We start from the raw sequence: 23827 nt of genomic DNA, 5'->3' as shown, positions 1-23827 counted from the left end.
TTTCAGATGTTACAATGGGTGTGTATGGGACGGAATGTTCGCAGTGATGACTTCAGAGGGTCTTTCAAACCCCCTGATCTTAAACCTGCTCTAAATGCCATAATTATCACTCTTTTTCACATCATTTAAAATTCTTCTAGAAGCTAAATGAGTCAGCAATGTCTCGATGCTATCATGATATCAAACTGACTTACAAATCTGGCACACAAGTGTCTTTGAATGATAAAAACTCTGGTGTTAAACTTCTGAATGAGACAGAGGATACCTTGTACTTTCTCTAACACCCTTTTAAAATTAAAATAAAACCAATGCCTCCATAACGCTGGCAATAAGTGCATCAGGGCCGACAACAAGTGGCGGTCACACAGCGAGGGGACGTTCTAGTTATAATTATTGATTAAAAACATTAATATTGATGATTTAAAATCCATTTGAGAGTATATTTACAGACCTGGAAGTTGTTTACAATGCCTATAAACATTTCTCCTCGTCTCCATTTGTTCCCCTGACTTCCAGACTGAGACCAGACCTCATGAGTGGAGTTTCCGTACTTCAGCAGCACCTGCAGAAAAAGACACAACAACAACAGATTCTGATTAAATCCCTTCAACACGGATCATTTCTCCTGTTTTCCCTCCTCGTACCTGCAGTGATCCCACGGTGAACCCGCTCATGTGGTACCAGAAGACCAGAGTGCATTGTGGTCCGTTGGAGGTCATAACAGGTGTTTGGAGGTCGCTGGTTTGACCGTATCCTCCGTTTGAGCTGTCGGCGCACATGTACCATCCCTCTGGACCCCCGCTGGCAGAGAAACACGGATTCAAATCAGAATTATGGCCCAAACATCAAGTCCAAAGTGAAAAAGTGCCACCTTATCCTCCGTTAGTGAGCTTCCACATGTCTTATTGTGTGTTGGTGCTCCCAGTTAAAGCCTAATTGCTCATACGTTGCATTAAGTCACAAGCTATTTCACTTTACTTTCCAAATAATTAACTATTATTAGGTATTAACACTTAAACACTTACCATCTGAATAGTTTAACCAATTAACGCATATTTAGGAGATGACGGGATGTTTGGATCTGTGCGGAGCTGCGAGCTTCATAAAACACACATCCACAATGTTTATATGAGTTAAGATACTACAGATGAAGTTATTCTTTGCCTATGTTGATTATCAGTTTTGGAAACCAGAGCTAACAACGGTCTGATCAAAGTTATTGAGCTCGACATCCAGCAAGCTTTAAACTGCCAATTACAATGTAATATGAGTTTCGCTGTAATTGCACTTAGTCTTTTTTATGCTTCACTTCTTTAATTTCTCACAAGACGTGCAGCTCTCCCTCGGGTTAAATAAGACTCCATTTCACTCACGCTCTATTGATCTGGGTTGCAGCAGAAGTGAGGAAGAGGAGGAGGAAGAGGAGGAGGTTATGAAAAGACCAGGAAATGATGGATACACGGATCGTGTTCAAATCAATAGGCACGCAATGACTCTAAAGAATAATGATCACGCATCAAACACACATTCAGACTAAAGGAACCAGCTGTTTGGAAAATGAGAGAAGTAGAAAGTACAGGTATTTGAGTTCAACATGTAAGAAGTAGAAAGTACAGGTATTTGAGTTCAACATGTGAGAAGTAGAAAGTACAGGTATTTGTGTTCAACATGTAAGAAGTAGAAAGTACAGGTATTTGAGTTCAACATGTGAGAAGTAGAAAGTACAGGTATTTGAGTTCAACATGTGAGAAGTATAAAGTACAGGTATTTGAGTTCAACATGTAAGAAGTAGAAAGTACAGGTATTTGTGTTCAACATGTAAGAAGTAGAAAGTACAGGTATTTGAGTTCAACATGTAAGAAGTAGAAAGTACAGGTATTTGTGTTCAACATGTGAGAAGTAGAAAGTACAGGTATTTGAGTTCAACATGTAAGAAGTAGAAAGTACAGGTATTTGTGTTCAACATGTAAGAAGTATAAAGTACAGGTATTTGAGTTCAACATGTAAGAAGTAGAAAGTACAGGTATTTGTGTTCAACATGTAAGAAGTAGAAAGTACAGGTATTTGAGTTCAACATGTAAGAAGTAGAAAGTACAGGTATTTGTGTTCAACATGTGAGAAGTAGAAAGTACAGGTATTTGAGTTCAACATGTAAGAAGTAGAAAGTACAGGTATTTGTGTTCAACATGTAAGAAGTATAAAGTACAGGTATTTGAGTTCAACATGTAAGAAGTAGAAAGTACAGGTATTTGTGTTCAACATGTAAGAAGTAGAAAGTACAGGTATTTGAGTTCAACATGTAAGAAGTAGAAAGTACAGGTATTTGTGTTCAACATGTGAGAAGTAGAAAGTACAGGTATTTGAGTTCAACATGTAAGAAGTAGAAAGTACAGGTATTTGTGTTCAACATGTGAGAAGTAGAAAGTACAGGTATTTGTGTTCAACATGTAAGAAGTAGAAAGTACAGGTATTTGAGTTCAACATGTAAGAAGTAGAAAGTACAGGTATTTGTGTTCAACATGTAAGAAGTAGAAAGTACAGGTATTTGAGTTCAACATGTAAGAAGTAGAAAGTACAAGTATTTGAGTTCAACATGAGAGAAGTAGAAAGTACAGGTATTTGGGTTCAACATGTAAGAAGTAGAAAGTACAAGTATTTGAGTTCAACATGTAAGAAGTAGAAAGTACAGGTATTGAGTTCAACATGTGAGAAGTAGAAAGTACAGGTATTTGTGTTCAACATGTAAGAAGTAGAAAGTACAGGTATTTGAGTTCAACATGTAAGAAGTAGAAAGTACAGGTATTTGAGTTCAACATGTAAGAAGTAGAAAGTACAGGTATTTGAGTTCAACATGTAAGAAGTAGAAAGTACAGGTATTTGAGTTCAACATGTAAGAAGTAGAAAGTACAGGTATTTGAGTTCAACATGTAAGAAGTAGAAAGTACAGGTATTTGAGTTCAACATGTAAGAAGTAGAAAGTACAGGTATTTGAGTTCAACATGTAAGAAGTAGAAAGTACAAGTATTTGAGTTCAACATGTAAGAAGTAGAAAGTACAGGTATTTGAGTTCAACATGTAAGAAGTAGAAAGTACAGGTATTTGAGTTCAACATGTAAGAAGTAGAAAGTACAGGTATTTGAGTTCAACATGTAAGAAGTAGAAAGTACAGGTATTTGTGTTCAACATGTAAGAAGTAGAAAGTAAAGTATTTGTGTTCAACATGTAAGAAGTAGAAAGTACAGGTATTTGAGTTCAACATGTAAGAAGTAGAAAGTACAGGTATTTGAGTTCAACATGTAAGAAGTAGAAAGTTCAGGTATTTGTGTTCAACATGTAAGAAGTAGAAAGTACAGGTATTTGAGTTCAACATGTAAGAAGTAGAAAGTACAGGTATTTGAGTTCAACATGTGAGAAGTAGAAAGTACAAGTATTTGTGTTCAACATGTAAGAAGTAGAAAGTACAGGTATTTGAGTTCAACATGTAAGAAGTAGAAAGTACAGGTATTTGAGTTCAACATGTAAGAAGTAGAAAGTACAGGTATTTGTGTTCAACATGTAAGAAGTAGAAAGTACAGGTATTTGTGTTCAACATGTAAGAAGTAGAAAGTACAGGTATTTGAGTTCAACATGTAAGAAGTAGAAAGTACAGGTATTTGAGTTCAACATGTAAGAAGTAGAAAGTACAGGTATTTGTGTTCAACATCTAAGAAGTAGAAAGTACAGGTATTTGAGTTCAACATGTAAGAAGTAGAAAGTACAGGTATTTGAGTTCAACATGTAAGAAGTAGAAAGTACAGGTATTTGAGTTCAACATGTAAGAAGTAGAAAGTACAGGTATTTGAGTTCAACATGTAAGAAGTAGAAAGTACAGGTATTTGAGTTCAACATGTAAGAAGTAGAAAGTACAGGTATTTGAGTTCAACATGTAAGAAGTAGAAAGTACAGGTATTTGAGTTCAACATGTAAGAAGTAGAAAGTACAGGTATTTGAGTTCAACATGTAAGAAGTAGAAAGTACAAGTATTTGAGTTCAACATGTAAGAAGTAGAAAGTACAGGTATTTGAGTTCAACATGTAAGAAGTAGAAAGTACAGGTATTTGAGTTCAACATGTAAGAAGTAGAAAGTACAGGTATTTGAGTTCAACATGTAAGAAGTAGAAAGTACAGGTATTTGAGTTCAACATGTAAGAAGTAGAAAGTACAGGTATTTGTGTTCAACATGTAAGAAGTAGAAAGTACAAGTATTTGTGTTCAACATGTAAGAAGTAGAAAGTACAGGTATTTGAGTTCAACATGTAAGAAGTAGAAAGTACAGGTATTTGAGTTCAACATGTAAGAAGTAGAAAGTTCAGGTATTTGTGTTCAACATGTAAGAAGTAGAAAGTACAGGTATTTGAGTTCAACATGTAAGAAGTAGAAAGTACAGGTATTTGAGTTCAACATGTGAGAAGTAGAAAGTACAAGTATTTGTGTTCAACATGTAAGAAGTAGAAAGTACAGGTATTTGAGTTCAACATGTAAGAAGTAGAAAGTACAGGTATTTGAGTTCAACATGTAAGAAGTAGAAAGTACAGGTATTTGTGTTCAACATGTAAGAAGTAGAAAGTACAGGTATTTGTGTTCAACATGTAAGAAGTAGAAAGTACAGGTATTTGAGTTCAACATGTAAGAAGTAGAAAGTACAGGTATTTGAGTTCAACATGTAAGAAGTAGAAAGTACAGGTATTTGTGTTCAACATGTAAGAAGTAGAAAGTACAGGTATTTGAGTTCAACATGTAAGAAGTAGAAAGTACAGGTATTTGAGTTCAACATGTAAGAAGTAGAAAGTACAGGTATTTGAGTTCAACATGTAAGAAGTAGAAAGTACAAGTATTTGAGTTCAACATGTAAGAAGTAGAAAGTACAGGTATTTGAGTTCAACATGTAAGAAGTAGAAAGTACAGGTATTTGTGTTCAACATGTAAGAAGTAGAAAGTACAGGTATTTGTGTTCAACATGTAAGAAGTAGAAAGTACAGGTATTTGAGTTCAACATGTAAGAAGTAGAAAGTACAGGTATTTGAGTTCAACATGTAAGAAGTAGAAAGTACAGGTATTTGAGTTCAACATGTAAGAAGTAGAAAGTACAAGTATTTGAGTTCAACATGTAAGAAGTAGAAAGTACAGGTATTTGAGTTCAACATGTAAGAAGTAGAAAGTACAGGTATTTGAGTTCAACATGTAAGAAGTAGAAAGTACAGGTATTTGAGTTCAACATGTAAGAAGTAGAAAGTACAAGTATTTGAGTTCAACATGTAAGAAGTAGAAAGTACAGGTATTTGAGTTCAACATGTAAGAAGTAGAAAGTACAGGTATTTGGGTTCAACATGTAAGAAGTAGAAAGTACAGGTATTTGGGTTCAACATGTAAGAAGTAGAAAGTACAGGTATTTGAGTTCAACATGTAAGAAGTAGAAAGTACAGGTATTTGAGTTCAACATGTAAGAAGTAGAAAGTACAGGTATTTGAGTTCAACATGTAAGAAGTAGAAAGTACAGGTATTTGAGTTCAACATGTAAGAAGTAGAAAGTACAGGTATTTGAGTTCAACATGTAAGAAGTAGAAAGTACAGGTATTTGAGTTCAACATGTAAGAAGTAGAAAGTACATGTATTTGAGTTCAACATGTAAGAAGTAGAAAGTACAGGTATTTGAGTTCAACATGTAAGAAGTAGAAAGTACAGGTATTTGAGTTCAACATGTAAGAAGTAGAAAGTACAGGTATTTGAGTTCAAAATGTAAGAAGTCAAAGTAAAAAGTCGTCAGAAAAATAAGTAGTGGAGTAAAGTACTGATACCAGAAACATATACTTAAGTACAGTAACAAAGTATTTGTACTCCACTACTTCCCTCCTCCATCTCTCTCCATCTCTCTCTTCTATTCTCTCTCAGCTTCTCTCTTCTCTTCTCTCTCAGCTTCTCTTCTCTTCTCTCTTCTCTTCTCTCTTCTCTTCTCTCTCTTCTCTCTGAGAGGAAACGCTCCTGAAATCTCTCTAGTTCTGACAGCCTTATGGCCCCTACAAGTTTGTGTAATGACAGGTTTTATTTTCCACTGAATGATTGGAGGGGTATCTTTTTGGCAGGGAGATTTATATATTTCAGGATCCTTCATGTTTTATATCCAGCAAGAATATAACAGAAGAGGAATCTGAGGGTTACAGAATGTGCTGTGAGGAAATCAATCCATTCGTTTAACAGAGAGGTGAGAAGAGGATGTGTTTGTTTGTACAAATCTCTTCAGCTTGTGTTGAATAAGTAGTGGAGTAAAGCACTGATACCAGAACAATGTAGTTAAGTGCAGTAAGGAACTATTTGTACGTGGTGTGGTCGTTGATGGGTCTGTGGCTCTGCTCTCCATCGTGGATGCTCTCTCCTTGGACCGGTGACCAGCGAAAAGCATGAGTGGAGACGAGAGAGGAGTCGTTGCTCTGCCAGCCGCAGGTGTCCCCGCCCTCGAAATCACAACGCTCCCTCACTGGAGGAAGAGGAAGAGGGAGAGGAAGGAAAAGGGTGGGAGACATTAGACACTGTGTGGTTAATATGCGGAATAAAAAAGTCAGAAAAAAGTCAAGATTATGAGAAAGAAGTCAGAGGAAATAATTATGAGAGAAGAAGTCCGGAAAAATAGTTAAAATTGTCAGAAAAAAAGTCAGAAAAATATTTATCTCCATAATCTTTTGTCTATGTAATGTCAAAAGAAATAATGCCACAGATGGTCAGCTGGTGAAAGAGTAGAGAGGGAAACATTACACACAGTGCAGTAAATGTGAAATCTTTACCACAGTATAACTCGTCCGATCCGTCAGAACAATCCAGACTGAAGTCACACACTTTGCTGTCGGGAACACACTCTCTAAAACTCCCACAAGCAAACTGTCCATCAGGGCAGACGTGGGGCCGAACAGTGGGTGGGGGGGTCGTCACTGAGGGGGTCGTGGTGTTAACATCCGGGAGATCACCTGGCGGAAAGAACGGCGGAAAAGAATTCACACAAAGTGTTATCATATATTCTAACCTTTTCTGACTTTTTTCTCATAGTATTATTGATGGAGTCATTTTTATTTACCGTCGTGTGGTTCACAGTCCAGGAAGGAGAGGTCATCGATGGCGATGTCTCCGTTAAAATCATCCCCGACTGTTCCTTCTATCACGATCTGACAAAGAGGAGAGGAGAGCAAGAGAGAGGCGTTTATAAGCTGTACTACATACACTTCATCTTAAGCAATTTGGTTTAAGGACAGAACATGTCGGAATTCTGGGGAATAAAGTCAGGGGAAAAAAGTCAGGGGAAAAGTGGGAATTATAAATAAATAAGATCCCCACATGCCCCTGACCCTCTACCCGCTGCAGTTACCTGGAAAGGCCTGGCGCTGGTCAGGTACAGGGTCTTCCGGTGCCAGAGGTTCCCCTGATCTCCGTATCGGACCCACAGCATGTGACCTCGACCCGAAGAGGCGGTCCTCATGAACACACCCAGGCAGAACACGTGGGACCCGAACATGTGGTAGTGGAACCGGAAGACGCAGTGTTTCCTTCCCCCCCACTGCACGGTGGGTCTGAAAGCCCGGCTCAGCAGAACCGCAGAATCTTTGAACTCCTGAGGGCCCGAGGACTCGATGTAGAGGTAGTGTCCGGCGCTGGTTCCCAACGTGTGGTCCTTCCAGGGTCCGGTGTTCAGGGTGGGCGTCGGGCCCTGGATGAGGGTCCAATCAAACACGTCCCCTCCGCTCTGCTCCTGCTTCCAGCTGCAGAGGCCGTGCTCAAAACTGCACTGAAGCTCCGGAGCTGTGAGGGAATCCAATTAGTCTTCACTTCGCTGGCCGCAGCCTCAAATTCACCTCCAATTTCAACTTCTGATTAATCAACTATTACCACCTGTGCGAGGACATCAACTCTGCTTCAAATCAAGAACCCATTCTGATGATTATCTTCAGCAGCTTCATTTCAGCTCTCAACACATTTCTCTCAATAATTACAACAGAATTCAGATTCTAGATGGATTTGGAAAAGCCAAAATGTATCAGTACTTTTCTCCAACATTTCAGACTCTTTTGGTTCCAATTATAGACGAATATCGTTAGAATATAAATCTTAAAGCTTTGAGTGCAGGTTTCAATAGTTCAGGTACTTAATGTGTATAACAACAAAGTTGTTAGCTTGGATCCATCCATGGTTTGTTTTCATGTTAATTGCATCAGCTGATAATTAAAAAAGAACCCTTTAAAGCCCGTATTTACTGTTCATACTGTATATACTTATATATATCTGTTTATTCCTATATTATACGTTTGCACTTCCGGTCGGATGTTACTTCATTTGTTGTCTCAATACTGTCAATAAAGTTGAATGTAATCTGTATATTTACTACATATTAAAGGAAATATAGTCCTTTTTTTGTGCACTGCAGTTATTTCACATATTTAGGATCCAGGTATAGATAGATTTTAAAATGTAATACTTCCGGAAGTAAACTATGGGCCTCTTAAGGTGAAGAACATTATATTCTGAATATCTAAAATAAAAGTCACACTCACAACACCCCTCCTATGTTTATTCTTATATTATACTTTTGCACTTCCGGTCAGATGCTACTTCATCTCGTTGTCTCAATACTGTCAATAAAGTTGAATCTAGGCGTTTAAGGCAAACTAATGATAAAGCCTCTTGAAGTGAAGAGCCTAAATAATCAAAGTCCCACTCACAGCAGCCCTGCTCGTCCGAAGCGTCTCCACAGTCGTCCGTGAGGTCGCAGCGCTGCATCTGCTCCACACACGCCTTGCTCTCTGCGCAGTGGAAGTGCGTGTGAGCCGGACACTCCTTCACCGCAGGGGGCATGGAGCAGTTCCTGAAGGTCACGTCGTCCAGAGCGGAGACGCCGTCAAACACCCCGAGGCTGATCTTACTGAGGGCGATCTGGAAAGGCTTGGTGATGCGACCCAGCTGCACGGAGACGAGGTTCCACAGAGAACCCTGGTCGTAGAACGTCTTCCAGATCACCGTCTGGTTCTGCTCTCCGTCCATCCGGAGGTACATGTCTGCAGCGCCCACCGAGAAACCAGAGTTATAGTGCCTGGAGAGGAGGAAGGGGAGGAGTTAAAGTTTCAATTACAAATATGCAGAGATGTGGGCTTAAGTGGTGCAGGGATGAGTCTTAAAACCCAGACATTACGGAGAAACCGGAAAGGAGGAAGGGGAGATAGAAAGTATTAATTTAACCCTAACTCTAACCCTGGAGAGGAAGAAGGGGAAATTAAGATGGCAAATATGCAGAGATGTGGGCTTTCTGTGGTGCAGAGAGGTGCAGGAATGAGTCTTAAAACCCAGACATCAGTTATAGTGCCTGGAGAGGAGGAAGGGGAGATGGAAAGTGCAGGGATGAGTCTTAAAACCCAGACATCAGTTATAGTGCCTGGAGAGGAGGAAGGGGAGATGGAAAGTGCAGGAATGAGTCCTTAAAACCCAGACATCAGTTATAGTGCCTGGAGAGGAGGAAGGGGAGATGGAAAGTGCAGGAATGAGTCTTAAAACCCAGACATCAGTTATAGTGCCTGGAGAGGAGGAAGGGGAGATGGAAAGTGCAGGGATGAGTCTTAAAACCCAGACATCAGTTATAGTGCCTGGAGAGGAGGAAGGGGAGATGGAAAGTGCAGGAATGAGTCTTAAAACCCAGACATCAGTTATAGTGCCTGGAGAGGAGGAAGGGGAGATGGAAAGTGCAGGGATGAGTCTTAAAACCCAGACATCAGTGATAGTGCCAGGAGAGGAGGAAGGGGAGATGGAAAGTGCAGGGATGAGTCTTAAAACCCAGACATCAGTTATAGTGCCTGGAGAGGAGGAAGGGGAGATGGAAAGTGCAGGGATGAGTCTTAAAACCCAGACATCAGTTATAGTGCCTGGAGAGGAGGAAGGGGAGATGGAAAGTGCAGGGATGAGTCTTAAAACCCAGACATCAGTTATAGTGCCTGGAGAGGAGGAAGGGGAGATGGAAAGTGCAGGGATGAGTCTTAAAACCCAGACATCAGTTATAGTGCCTGGAGAGGAGGAAGGGGAGATGGAAAGTGCAGGGATGAGTCTTAAAACCCAGACATCAGTTATAGTGCCTGGAGAGGAGGAAGGGGAGATGGAAAGTGCAGGGATGAGTCTTAAAACCCAGACATCAGTTATAGTGCCTGGAGAGGAGGAAGGGGAGATGGAAAGTGCAGGGATGAGTCTTAAAACCCAGACATCAGTTATAGTGCCTGGAGAGGAGGAAGGGGAGATGGAAAGTGCAGGGATGAGTCTTAAAACCCAGACATCAGTGATAGTGCCAGGAGAGGAGGAAGGGGAGATGGAAAGTGCAGGGATGAGTCTTAAAACCCAGACATCAGTTATAGTGCCAGGAGAGGAGGAAGGGGAGATGGAAAGTGCAGGGATGAGTCTTAAAACCCAGACATCAGTGATAGTGCCAGGAGAGGAGGAAGGGGAGATGGAAAGTGCAGGGATGAGTCTTAAAACCCAGACATCAGTTATAGTGCCTGGAGAGGAGGAAGGGGAGATGGAAAGTGCAGGGATGAGTCTTAAAACCCAGACATCAGTGATAGTGCCTGGAGAGGAGGAAGGGGAGATGGAAAGTGCAGGGATGAGTCTTAAAACCCAGACATCAGTTATAGTGCCTGGAGAGGAGGAAGGGGAGATGGAAAGTGCAGGGATGAGTCTTAAAACCCAGACATCAGTTATAGTGCCTGGAGAGGAGGAAGGGGAGATGGAAAGTGCAGGGATGAGTCTTAAAACCCAGACATCAGTGATAGTGCCAGGAGAGGAGGAAGGGGAGATGGAAAGTGCAGGAATGAGTCTTAAAACCCAGACATCAGTTATAGTGCCTGGAGAGGAGGAAGGGGAGATGGAAAGTGCAGGGATGAGTCTTAAAACCCAGACATCAGTTATAGTGCCTGGAGAGGAGGAAGGGGAGATGGAAAGTGCAGGGATGAGTCTTAAAACCCAGACATCAGTGATAGTGCCAGGAGAGGAGGAAGGGGAGATGGAAAGTGCAGGGATGAGTCTTAAAACCCAGACATCAGTTATAGTGCCTGGAGAGGAGGAAGGGGAGATGGAAAGTGCAGGGATGAGTCTTAAAACCCAGACATCAGTTATAGTGCCAGGAGAGGAGGAAGGGGAGATGGAAAGTGCAGGGATGAGTCTTAAAACCCAGACATCAGTTATAGTGCCTGGAGAGGAGGAAGGGGAGATGGAAAGTGCAGGGATGAGTCTTAAAACCCAGACATCAGTTATAGTGCCTGGAGAGGAGGAAGGGGAGATGGAAAGTGCAGGGATGAGTCTTAAAACCCAGACATCATTTATAGTGCCTGGAGAGGAGGAAGGGGAGATGGAAAGTGCAAGAATGAGTCTTAAAACCCAGAAATGACTTTTGAACACACGTACTCTTCTTGCACTATTTCTATTCTATTTTATTTGTATTTACTTGCACTATTTTATCTGTTTTATTGTGTTGTTATTTTGGAGGAGCCTCAGATTTTCATGTATATATCTATACTGTAGCTATGTACACATGACAATAAAAGCCTTGAAATCTTGAAGACCTTGAAACTTTTTCTGGAAGTAACTGTCTTTTTAATTGCGTTATCTAATTCCAATTATAACTAGTGATAAGAATGTAGAGAAGTCATACTGTAAAAGCAAATAATGGCGACTCATTGGTCAATGGGGAAGTAATTAGCATGCTCACAATGAAAAGGCTAACATGATGAAACTAATGGCAATGCAAAGTTTCAGGCAATCAATCCAATGCAATAGAGTGGTGCAGGAATAAGTCCTAAAACCTGGAAATGACTTAGTATTTTACCACTTCCTGTCCCCTGGCCTGGAGGTCAATGGTTTACTGAATGTGTTTTTGGTTGTTATCCTGAAATAAGGTCTGTGGTTAACACAAGTTGAAGATATTTTAACATCTTGTTCCACAAACACATCCTCTTCTCACCTCTCTGTTAAACGAATGGATTGATTTCCTCACAGCACATTCTGTAACCCTCAGATTCCTCTTCTGTTATATTCTTGCTGGATATAAAACATGAAGGATCCTGAAATATATAAACCTCCCTACTAAAAAGATACCCCTCCAATCATCCAGTGGAAAATAAAACCTGTCATTACACAAACTTTTAGGGGCCATAAGGCTGTCAGAACTAGAGAGATGTATGAGGGGCCGTACAGGCCGTAATTCATACTGGTCCTCTCACGCACATACATTCTTCTTTTACATACATATATTTTCACTCTTACATACATACATTCTCCTTTCACATACATATATTTTCACTCTTACATACATACATTCTCCTTTTACATACATATATTTTATAATATATGCATGTCTGAAGAGAATATATGTATGCAAGTGAAGAATGTATGTATGTGTGAAGACAATATATGTATGTGAGAGAAGAATGTATGTATGTGAGAGAGAAAGTATAGTGGAAACGGAAGGAGTATGGTTGAAACGGAAGGCAGGTCATTCTTGCGCTGTGATTGGCTCAGAAGGTCGAGTGGGGCGGGCTCATGTTCAGAACTTCTGATTCAAATCAACATGATGGAGGGAGAGGGTTAGGGTTAGATGACTCCGTGTATCTACGGACCACTTGTTTTTCTTTATTAAACAAGTAAACAGAAGAGTGTCTGCCTTCCTAAACGGTCTAATGGTCATTGTAGCGGGGGGGGGGGCGCGATACTCGCGGAAGTGATTTCAAAACAAAAGCACTCGTTTGCTTGGAACGTTGAACATAATTATAAACAAGGGGGAAACAAGGTGAATTTAGCGATCACAACGAAAACGGCCCAGACACACATTGAGCCCAGAAAATGAATGTTATTAAGGCTGTAAATATAATAAGCATGTGTCTAAAATGGACAACATTGTTAGGAGATTTAAACTATACAGCGATTCTGCGGTCACTCAGCCGTCTCTCGCGTTTGTCTTTTCAAATCAGCTGCTCTTCATATTTTACAAATATTTGTTACTGAAAGTTCTTAATAAAACTGACACTGTTGGACTCGAGGGGAGAAGAATACATGGACAACATTGTTAGGAGATTTAAACTATACAGAGAGCCGTTTTTTCAAATCAGTAGCTCTTCATTTTCTTTTTACAAATATATTTTACCACAAGTTCTTCATAAAACTGACACTGTTGGACTCGGTACTAGTTTGACTGCTACTAACAATACATTGAAGTACTTTTACTGTGTACTTTGTGAGAAATACTCTGTCAAAGTCCCCTCCATATAGCACATAATCTAATGCATCAGTCCGTCCCAGGCGGGAGTTTATAAACCAAAGAGTAACCGCCCTTACGGCACGCTCTGATAAGTAAAGCGAACGCACCCGCAAGGACACCTGGCCAGGGATGTGACAGTTTCAGGGGTTGACAAAATGTTCCTTAAAACCCCTAATGCTTGCTGCAATCTACGCGATTCATCTCCCTCCATCATGTTGATTTGAATCAGAAGTTCTGAACATGAGCCCGCCCCGCTCGACCTTCTGAGCCAATCACAGCGCAAGAATGACCTGCCTTCCGTTTCAACCATACTCCTTCCGTTTCCACTATACTTTCTCTCTCACATACATATATTCTCTTCACACATACATACATTCTTCACTTGCATACATATATTCTCTTCAGACATGCATATTATAAAATATATGTATGTAAAAGGAGAATGTATGTGCGTGAGAGGACCAGTATGAATTATGGCCTGTACGGCCCCTCATAGATTTCAGGAGCGTTTCCTCTCAGAGAGAAGTAAGAGAAGCTGAGAGAGAAGAGAAGAGAGAGATGGAGGAGAGGGAAAAATACAGAGGTGGGAAGAAGTGGAGTACAAATACTTTGTTACTGTACTTCAGTACATGTTTCTGCCAGTACTTTACTCCACGACAACTTTTAACTTTCTACTTCTTACATGTTGAACACAAATACCTGTACTTTCTACTTCTTACATGTTGAACTCAAATACCTGTACTTTCTACTTCTCACATGTTGAACTGAAATACCTGTACTTTCTACTTCTCACATGTTGAACTCAAATACCTGTACTTTCTACTTCTCACATGTTGAACTGAAATACCTGTACTTTCTACTTCTCACATGTTGAACACAAATACCTGTACTTTCTACTTCTTACATGTTGAACTCAAATACCTGTACTTTCTACTTCTTACATGTTGAACTCAAATACCTGTACTTTCTACTTCTTACATGTTGAACTCAAATACCTGTACTTTCTACTTCTTACATGTTTAACTCAAATACCTGTACTTTCTACTTCTTACATGTGAACTCAAATACCTGTACTTTCTACTTCTTACATGTTGAACTCAAATACCTGTACTTTCTACTTCTTACATGTTGAACCCAAATACCTGTACTTTTCTACTTCTTACATGTTGAACTCAAATACCTGTACTTTCTACTTCTTACATGTTGAACTCAAATACCTGTACTTTCTACTTCTTACATGTTGAACTCAAATACCTGTACTTTCTACTTCTCACATGTTGAACCCAAATACCTGTACTTTCTACTTCTCACATGTTGAACACAAATACCTGAACTTTCTACTTCTCACATGTTGAACACAAATACCTGTACTTTCTACTTCTCACATGTTGAACACAAATACCTGAACTTTCTACTTCTTACATGTTGAACTCAAATACCTGTACTTTCTACTTCTCACATGTTGAACCCAAATACCTGTACTTTCTACTTCTCACATGTTGAACACAAATACCTGAACTTTCTACTTCTCACATGTTGAACCCAAATACCTGTACTTTCTACTTCTCACATGTTGAACACAAATACCTGAACTTTCTACTTCTTACATGTTGAACTCAAATACCTGTACTTTCTACTTCTTACATGTTGAACACAAATACCTGTACTTTCTACTTCTTACATGTTGAACTCAAATACCTGTACTTTCTACTTCTTACATGTTGAACCCAAATACCTGTACTTTCTTACTTCTTACATGTTTGAACTCAAATACCTGTACTTTCTACTTCTTACATGTTGAACTCAAATACCTGTACTTTCTACTTCTTACATGTTGAACACAAATACCTGTACTTTCTACTTCTTACATGTTGAACTCAAATACCTGTACTTTCTACTTCTTACATGTTGAAACCCAAATACCTGTACTTTCTATTTCTTACATGTTGAACTCAAATACCTGTACTTTCCTACTTCTTTACATGTTGAACACAAATACCTGTACTTTCTACTTCTTACATGTTGAACACAAATACCTGTACTTTCTACTTCTTACATGTTGAACCCAAATACCTGTACTTTCTATTTCTTACATGTTGAACTCAAATACCTGTACTTTCTACTTCTTACATGTTGAACACAAATACCTGTACTTTCTACTTCTTACATGTTGAACACAAATACCTGTACTTTCTACTTCTTACATGTTGAACTCAAATACCTGTACTTTCTACTTCTTACATGTTGAACACAAATACCTGTACTTTCTACTTCTCATCATGTTGAACTCAAATACCTGTACTTTCTACTTCTTACATGTTGAACACAAATACCTGTACTTTCTACTTCTTACATGTTGAACTCAAATACCTGTACTTTCTACTTCTTACATGTTGAACCCAAATACCTGTACTTTCTACTTCTTACATGTTGAACTCAAATACCTGTACTTTCTACTTCTTACATGTTGAACTCAAATACCTGTACTTTCTACTTCTTACATGTTGAACACAAATACCTGTACTTTCTACTTCTTACATGTTGAACTCAAATACCTGTACTTTCTACTTCTTACATGTTGAACCCAAATACCTGTACTTTCTATTTCTTACATGTTGAACTCAAATACCTGTACTTTCTACTTCTTACATGTTGAACACAAATACCTGTACTTTCTACTTCTTACATGTTGAACACAAATACCTGTACTTTCTACTTCTTACATGTTGAACCCAAATACCTGTACTTTCTATTTCTTACATGTTGAACTCAAATACCTGTACTTTCTACTTCTTACATGTTGAACACAAATACCTGTACTTTCTACTTCTTACATGTTGAACTCAAATACCTGTACTTTCTACTTCTTACATGTTGAACACAAATACCTGTACTTTCTACTTCTCACATGTTGAACTCAAATACCTGTACTTTCTACTTCTTACATGTTGAACACAAATACCTGTACTTTCTACTTCTTACATGTTGAACCCAAATACCTGTACTTTCTACTTCTTACATGTTGAACTCAAATACCTGTACTTTCTACTTCTCACATGTTGAACACAAATACCTGTACTTTCTACTTCTTACATGTTGAACACAAATACCTGTACTTTCTACTTCTTACATGTTGAACACAAATACCTGTACTTTCTACTTCTTACATGTTGAACTCAAATACCTGTACTTTCTACTTCTTACATGTTGAACACAAATACCTGTACTTTCTACTTCTCACATGTTGAAACACAAATACTTGTACTTTCTACTTCTTACATGTTGAACACAAATACCTGAACTTTCTACTTCTTACATGTTGAACACAATACCTGTACTTTCTACTTCTCACATGTTGAACACAAATACCTGTACTTTCTACTTCTTACATGTTGAACACAAATACCTGTACTTTCTACTTCTCACATGTTGAACTCAAATACCTGTACTTTCTACTTCTTACATGTTGAACACAAATACCTGTACTTTCTACTTCTTACATGTTGAACTCAAATACCTGTACTTTCTACTTCTTACATGTTGAACTCAAATACCTGTACTTTCTACTTCTTACATGTTGAACTCAAATACCTGTACTTTCTACTTCTTACATGTTGAACTCAAATACCTGTACTTTCTACTTCTTACATGTTGAACTCAAATACCTGTACTTTCTACTTCTCTCATTTTCCAAACAGCTGGTTCCTTTAGTCTGAATGTGTGTTTGGTGCATGATCATTATTCTTTAGAGTCATTGCGTGCCTATTGATTTGAACACGATCCGTGTATCCATCATTTCCTGGTCTTCTCTAAAGAAGAGGGACCAATGGAAACGTTGTCATGTTGCCGTTGTTCAGCATGGAAACATTCATTAGCTAACAATGACATTATTGTTCTATTAATATAAAGGGAGGTCAGGTACTCTTTAAAGCAGCTGCTAGTTATGAGTACTTTTTACTGAAGTACATTTCAAAGCCTCTTTACTTTCACTTGAGTAAAGAAGTTTAGTCAGTACTTCTACTTTCACCAGAGTGTTTTTAAACACGAGTATCTGTACTTCTACTCGAGTAAAGGATATGTGTACTCTCTGGAAATAGATGGAGAGAAACACAAAGACAGAGAGCAGACAGTGTGAAGAAGCTTTAGATAAAGAAGCGACAGAGTGACTCTCACCAGAAGGTCATGGTACACCCGGAGGCCGACTGCTTGAACCAAGGTCCTCTGAGAACTGCTGTTGGATAAAGACTGCTGCTGTTCTTCAGAATGAACATGAAATGGCCTGCAGAAACACAGGAGGCATTACTATTCACACCATGTAGTTCAGCCAGAAAGTGAATCACAGTTACAGACAATCAAGAAGAATATCATCTGCTAAACGCCCTCGCTCATTTCTGTTGTTCTGGATCAGTTTAATCCTCTCAGAAACATCCTTTCTCTTTGGGGGTTTGGTGCACAACAGTGTAAAGCTAGTAAGAATCATGAGGTAAACAAACACATAATGAGGGTGAACCACCTTCAGAGCTGGGTTTGACTTCTGAAAAACTGCCAACAAAACAGGTCATAATGGATTAAAGTCATTGCTAACCCTATATCGCCGTAGAACATATTTTACAGTAATTTAATCCTTAACTTATTCTACAATTTATATATAACAAGTGCTTTTACTTTACGCATAGAGTCATCAGCTGTATCAACCCTTTACTCGCAACTCTTAAGCTTTTTAAAGACTAGTTAGCATGTCATAAAGGTAGCTAACGTAAGCTAGCAAACTAGTTAGATAGATAGCAAACGTTATCTAGCTTGTGAAGTAGATAGCTAATATCATATGAGGTTTTGGGCTATTTTCACAAGTAATCCTGTTAGTAACTAACCATTTTTACTTGCCTGACAATCTCCAAATATATAATGTCGCACCAAATCACACGGAGTTGTTGCTACTCTACTTAGCAAGTTAGCTTTAGCAGGCCTTTAGCTTGCTTCGTTTTTACTCCCGTTTACTGTATTTAATAACCCCCCCCCTATTTCTGAGTGAAACAACACACTGAATGTACAGGGTACAGTTCATTAAAAAGGATATGTTTTGTTAACACAGAGAAAAATGAAATAAGAAGATTTATATAATGAATTTTAAACCCATCAGCTAGCTCGCCATCAGCTAGGTCGCCAATAGCAGCTTTTTGATAGCATATTTTTGATATAGTAAAATACACAGTTTATGGGTCAAATGTAAAAAACAGCTTCCTGTGTTAGCTATATTATGACGTCGTATGTAGGTAAAATGACAAAATGATTATTATTATTATCTATTTTATTCTATTTCAATGTCGTTTTTTGTGGTTATGGTCCTTTTGTTTGTTTGTTTTGTTTGGTATTGCTGACCCTGGTAGAATGGTCTCTTTTACTCCCTTTATTGTACATGTGCGGGTGTATGTATGCTTTGTGTATTTGACAATGTCCCACATAAATCATATATAAAAAAAGATGACAAAGTGAAAAGTACATTTACATTGGAGGCAGTTCTGTGTTTTGGCCGTGTTTGTTCTGCACAGTATGAGATGTTGTGCTGAAGTTTAACTCAGCTTGAACACGACCAGAAACCTGCACATTGTTCTGAATCTTGAACGGTCACAGTTATATTTTCCAAACCACCGAACAGATGCTACGTGTCATTTCACACAGACTGAAGCGTGTGAAGAAGATTCCCAGAAACATAACAGGGCCTTCAGTTCATCTTCTCCAAATCTGAGCGTCTTTCACAACAACAACAGATGGTGCTGCTATAAAAAAAACCTGTTATCAAATCAATTTACAGCCAGATTTCTTGTTAAATCCATAAATCCAACCCTAAAAATGTAGTGTTTTCTGGGAATGAGATCGAGAAAGTGGATATATTGATAAAAACCTAGCATAGTATTGATTATTCTAGAGAGGAATAGGGTGTTAATATGCAGAATGGGTACAGCATCAATTTCCTTTCTATTATTCGGCTGGCTGAGAATCCTCCATGAAGAGCTTTATCTCTCATAACACACAGACCAGGGATTTTTCTTCCCTTCCACGAAACCTTGATTCGACCCACAGATATCATCTTATCAGCTTTTTATAGAAGGATGATGGAATATTGCAGAGGTGGGAAGTGGAGTACAAATACTTCGTTCAGTACATTTTTCTGGTATCAGTACTTTACTCCCCTAATTACTTTCTACTTCTTACATGTTGAACACAAATACCTGTACTTTCTACTTCTTACATGTTGAACACAAATACCTGTACTTTCTACTTCTTACATGTTGAACACAAATACCTGTACTTTCTACTTCTTACATGTTGAACACAAATACCTGTACTTTCTACTTCTTACATGTTGAACACAAATACCTGTACTTTCTACTTCTTACATGTTGAACTCAAATACCTGTACTTTCTACTTCTTACAAGTTGAACTCAAATACCTGTACTTTCTACTTCTCACATGTTGAACACAAATACCTGTACTTTCTACTTCTCACATGTTGAACACAAATACCTGTACTTTCTACTTCTTACATGTTGAACACAAATACTGTACTTTCTACTTCTTACATGTTGAACACAAATACCTGTACTTTCTACTTCTTACATGTTGAACTCAAATACCTGTACTTTCTACTTCTTACATGTTGAACTCAAATACCTGTACTTTCTACTTCTCACATGTTGAACACAAATACCTTTACTTTCTACTTCTTACATGTTGAACTCAAATACCTGTACTTTCTACTTCTTACATGTTGAACACAAATACCTGTACTTTCTACTTCTTACATGTTGAACACAAACACCTGTACTTTCTACTTCTTACATGTTGAACACAAACACCTGTACTTTCTACTTCTTACATGTTGAACTCAAATACCTGTACTTTCTACTTCTCACATGTTGAACACAAATACCTGTACTTTCTACTTCTTACATGTTGAACTCAAATACCTGTACTTTCTACTTCTCACATGTTGAACACAAATACCTATACTTTCTACTTCTCACATGTTGAACTCAAATACCTGTACTTTCTACTTCTTACATGTTGAACTCAAATACCTGTACTTTCTACTTCTTACATGTTGAACTCAAATACCTGTACTTTCTACTTCTTACATGTTGAACTCAAATACCTGTACTTTCTACTTCTTACATGTTGAACCCAAATACCTGTACTTTCTACTTCTTACATGTTGAACTCAAATACCTGTACTTTCTACTTCTTACATGTTGAACTCAAATACCTGTACTTTCTACTTCTTAGATGTTGAACTCAAATACCTGTACTTTCTACTTCTTACATGTTGAACTCAAATACCTGTACTTTCTACTTCTCTCATTTCCCAAACAGCTGGTTCCTTTAGTCTGAATGTGTGTTTGGTGCGTGATCATTATTCTTTAGAGTCATTGCGTGCCTATTGATTTGAACACGATCCGTGTATCCATCATTTCCTGGTCTTCTCTAAAGAAGAGGGACCAATGGAAACGTTGTCATGTTGCCGTTGTTCAGCATGGAAACATTCATTAGCTAACAATGACATTATTGTTCTATTAATATAAAGGGAGGTCAGGTACTCTTTAAAACAGCTGCTAGTTATGGGTACTTTCTACTGAAGAACACTTCAAAGCCTCTTTACTTTGACTTGAGTAAAGAAGTTTAGTCAGTGTAGAGGAAACTTCTGTGTAGCATGCAGTGGAGTCACCGACTCAGGAAGGAGACACGGGAAGAGTCGGAGCTTTGATGTCAAACCACTGTGATTTATTTGGAGTTGGTACCAGAGTATTCACATCACAAGTCCAAGAGTCAGAGGTTCTGACTTCACGGTAGAGTTGCCACGTCAATTCTGGAGAGCCTCTCTCTTGCCAGCCCATCTAACTGGTTTCGCAGAGAGTAAACAACATATTTGAGGAGATAGCCTAAACAGTGTGGGAACACAGAGCTACTTGCCTCGGACACTTATGACCTCGAAGATTTTACCTTGGAGTTGACAAATACAGAGAAGGAAGTGTCCCAGTGTACCCACAACACAGACCATCTGTATCCCAGTATTGACCGGTCACAGAATGGGAACAATAACATTATTGGCTAAGCCGCCTGTGTCCTTAAAGAAGGTAAACAGACATCGAGGTTTGTCCTGTATGTTACAAATTGGCGTCTTATGATAATTATTTCCATAACAGTCAGTACTTCTACTTTTACTAGAGTATTTTTAAACACGAGTATCTGTACTTCTACTTGAGTAGGATGTGTGTTTACCTTCAGTGCTGTTGGTGGAGTGGTCCAGGATGGTAGTCTGGAGGAAGCCTGGAGGAACTTCCTCAGAAGAACCTCTAACCCAATCAAAACCATCGCCGAGGGTGAGCTCGTACCATCCACAAGATCCACCCTCAAAGTCACAATCAGAGGCTGAATGAGCAGAAAAAGAGAGCATTATTTCTATTATTTGGAGACATATTTACTTAATAAAGGCTAAAAAACAGTCTTTGTTTACTCCTGGAATATAGTGACATCATTATGGACCGTCACGCTCCTATTGGCTAGCACTCCAACACATTGCACGTGATGGTTGACCAATCACAACAGAGCTACTTTAAAATAGAGCCACTACATACTGATATACACCTGAACATCAGCAGGAGAGGACTCTTTAAAGTAGAGACACTACATACTGATATACACCTGAACATCAGCAGGAGAGGACTCTTTAAAGTAGAGACACTACATACTGATATACACCTGAACATCAGCAGGAGAGGACTCTTTAAAGTAGAGACACTACAGACTGATATACACCTGAACATCAGCCGGAGAGGACTCTTTAAAGTAGAGACACTACATACTGATATACACCTGATCATCAGCAGGAGAGGACTCTTTAAAGTAGAGACACTACATACTGATATACACCTGAACATCAGCAGAAGAGGACTCTTTAAAGTAGAGACACTACATACTGATATACACCTGAACATCAGCAGGAGAGGACTCTTTAAAGTAGAGACACTACATACTGATATACAACCTGATCATCAGCAGGAGAGGACTCTTTAAGTAGAGACACTACATACTGATATACACCTGAACATCAGCAGGAGAGGACTCTTTAAAGTAGAGACACTACACACTGATATACACCTGAACATCAGCAGAAGAGGACTCTTTAAAGTAGAGACACTACATACTGATATACACCTGAAACATCAGCAGAGAGGACTCTTTAAAGTAGAGACACTACATACTGATATACACCTGATCATCAGCAGGAGAGGACTCTTTAAAGTAGAGGACACTACATACTGATATACACCTGAACATCAGCAGGAAGAGGACTCTTTAAAGTAGAGACACTACGTACTGATATACACCTGAACATCAGCAGGAGAGGACTCTTTAAAGTAGAGACACTACATACTGATATACACCTGAACATCAGCAGGAGAGGACTCTTTAAAGTAGAGACACTACATACTGAATACACACCTGAACATCAGCAGGAGAGGACTCTTAAAGTAGAGACGCTACATACTGATATACACCTGAACATCAGCAGGAGAGGACTCTTTAAAGTAGAGACACTACTATCCTGATATACACCTGAACATCAGCAGGAGAGGACTCTTTAAAGTAGAGACACTACATACTGATATACACCTGAACATCAGCAGGAGAGGACTCTTTTAAAGTAGAGACACTACATCCTGATATACACCTGAACATCAGCAGGAGAGGACTCTTTAAAGTAGAGACACTACATACTGATATACACCAGAACATCATCAGGAGAGGACTCTTTAAAGTAGAGACACTACATACTGATATACACCTGAACATCAGCAGAAGAGGACTCTTTAAAGTAGAGACACTACATACTGATATACACCTGAACATGAGCAGGAGAGGACTCTTTAAAGTAGAGACACTACATACTGATATACACCTGAACATCAGCATGAGAGGACTCTTTAAAGTAGAGACACTACATACTGATATACACCTGATCATCAGCAGGAGAGGACTCTTTAAAGTAGAGACATTACATACTGATATACACCTGAACATCAGCATGAGAGGACTCTTTAAAGTAGAGACACTACATACTGATATACACCTGAACATCAGCAGGAGAGGACTCTTTAAAGTAGAGACACTACATACTGATATACACCTGATCATCAGCAGGAGAGGACTCTTTAAAGTAGAGACACTACATACTGATATACACCTGAACATCAGCAGGAGAGGACTCTTTAAAGTAGAGACACTACGTACTGATATACACCTGAACATCAGCAGGAGATGACTCTTTAAAGTAGAGACACTACATACTGATATACACCTGAACATCAGCAGGAGAGGACTCTTTAAAGTAGAGACACTACATACTGATATACACCTGAACATCAGCAGGAGAGGACTCTTTAAAGTAGAGACACTACGTACTGATATACACCTGAACATCAGCAGGAGAGGACTCTTTAAAGTAGAGACACTACATACTGATA

The 23827-nt window shown here is 38.8% G+C and overlaps 1 protein-coding gene across 1 annotated transcript in view; it reads right to left on the bottom strand.

Moving 5' to 3' along the window:
* Window positions 1-451: 451 nt before the first annotated feature.
* LOC117546261 (MAM and LDL-receptor class A domain-containing protein 1-like) overlaps window positions 452-23827 on the bottom strand; it is a gene marked incomplete at its 3' end in the record, with an annotated part of 67534 nt that continues 44158 nt past the window's right edge. The window contains 9 exon segments of the mRNA XM_034216428.1: window positions 452-562; window positions 645-801; window positions 6355-6511; window positions 6816-6995; window positions 7103-7190; window positions 7391-7821; window positions 8739-9106; window positions 17477-17582; window positions 21582-21731. Of these exon segments, the coding sequence (XP_034072319.1) occupies window positions 452-562; window positions 645-801; window positions 6355-6511; window positions 6816-6995; window positions 7103-7190; window positions 7391-7821; window positions 8739-9106; window positions 17477-17582; window positions 21582-21731 (1748 nt within the window).

Source organism: Gymnodraco acuticeps, unplaced genomic scaffold (genome assembly GCF_902827175.1).
Source record: "Gymnodraco acuticeps unplaced genomic scaffold, fGymAcu1.1, whole genome shotgun sequence".
Classification (NCBI taxonomy): Eukaryota; Metazoa; Chordata; class Actinopteri; order Perciformes; family Bathydraconidae; genus Gymnodraco; species Gymnodraco acuticeps.
The sequence above is the reverse complement of the archived record's forward strand: the minus strand, read 5'-3'. Positions and strand labels throughout refer to the sequence as shown.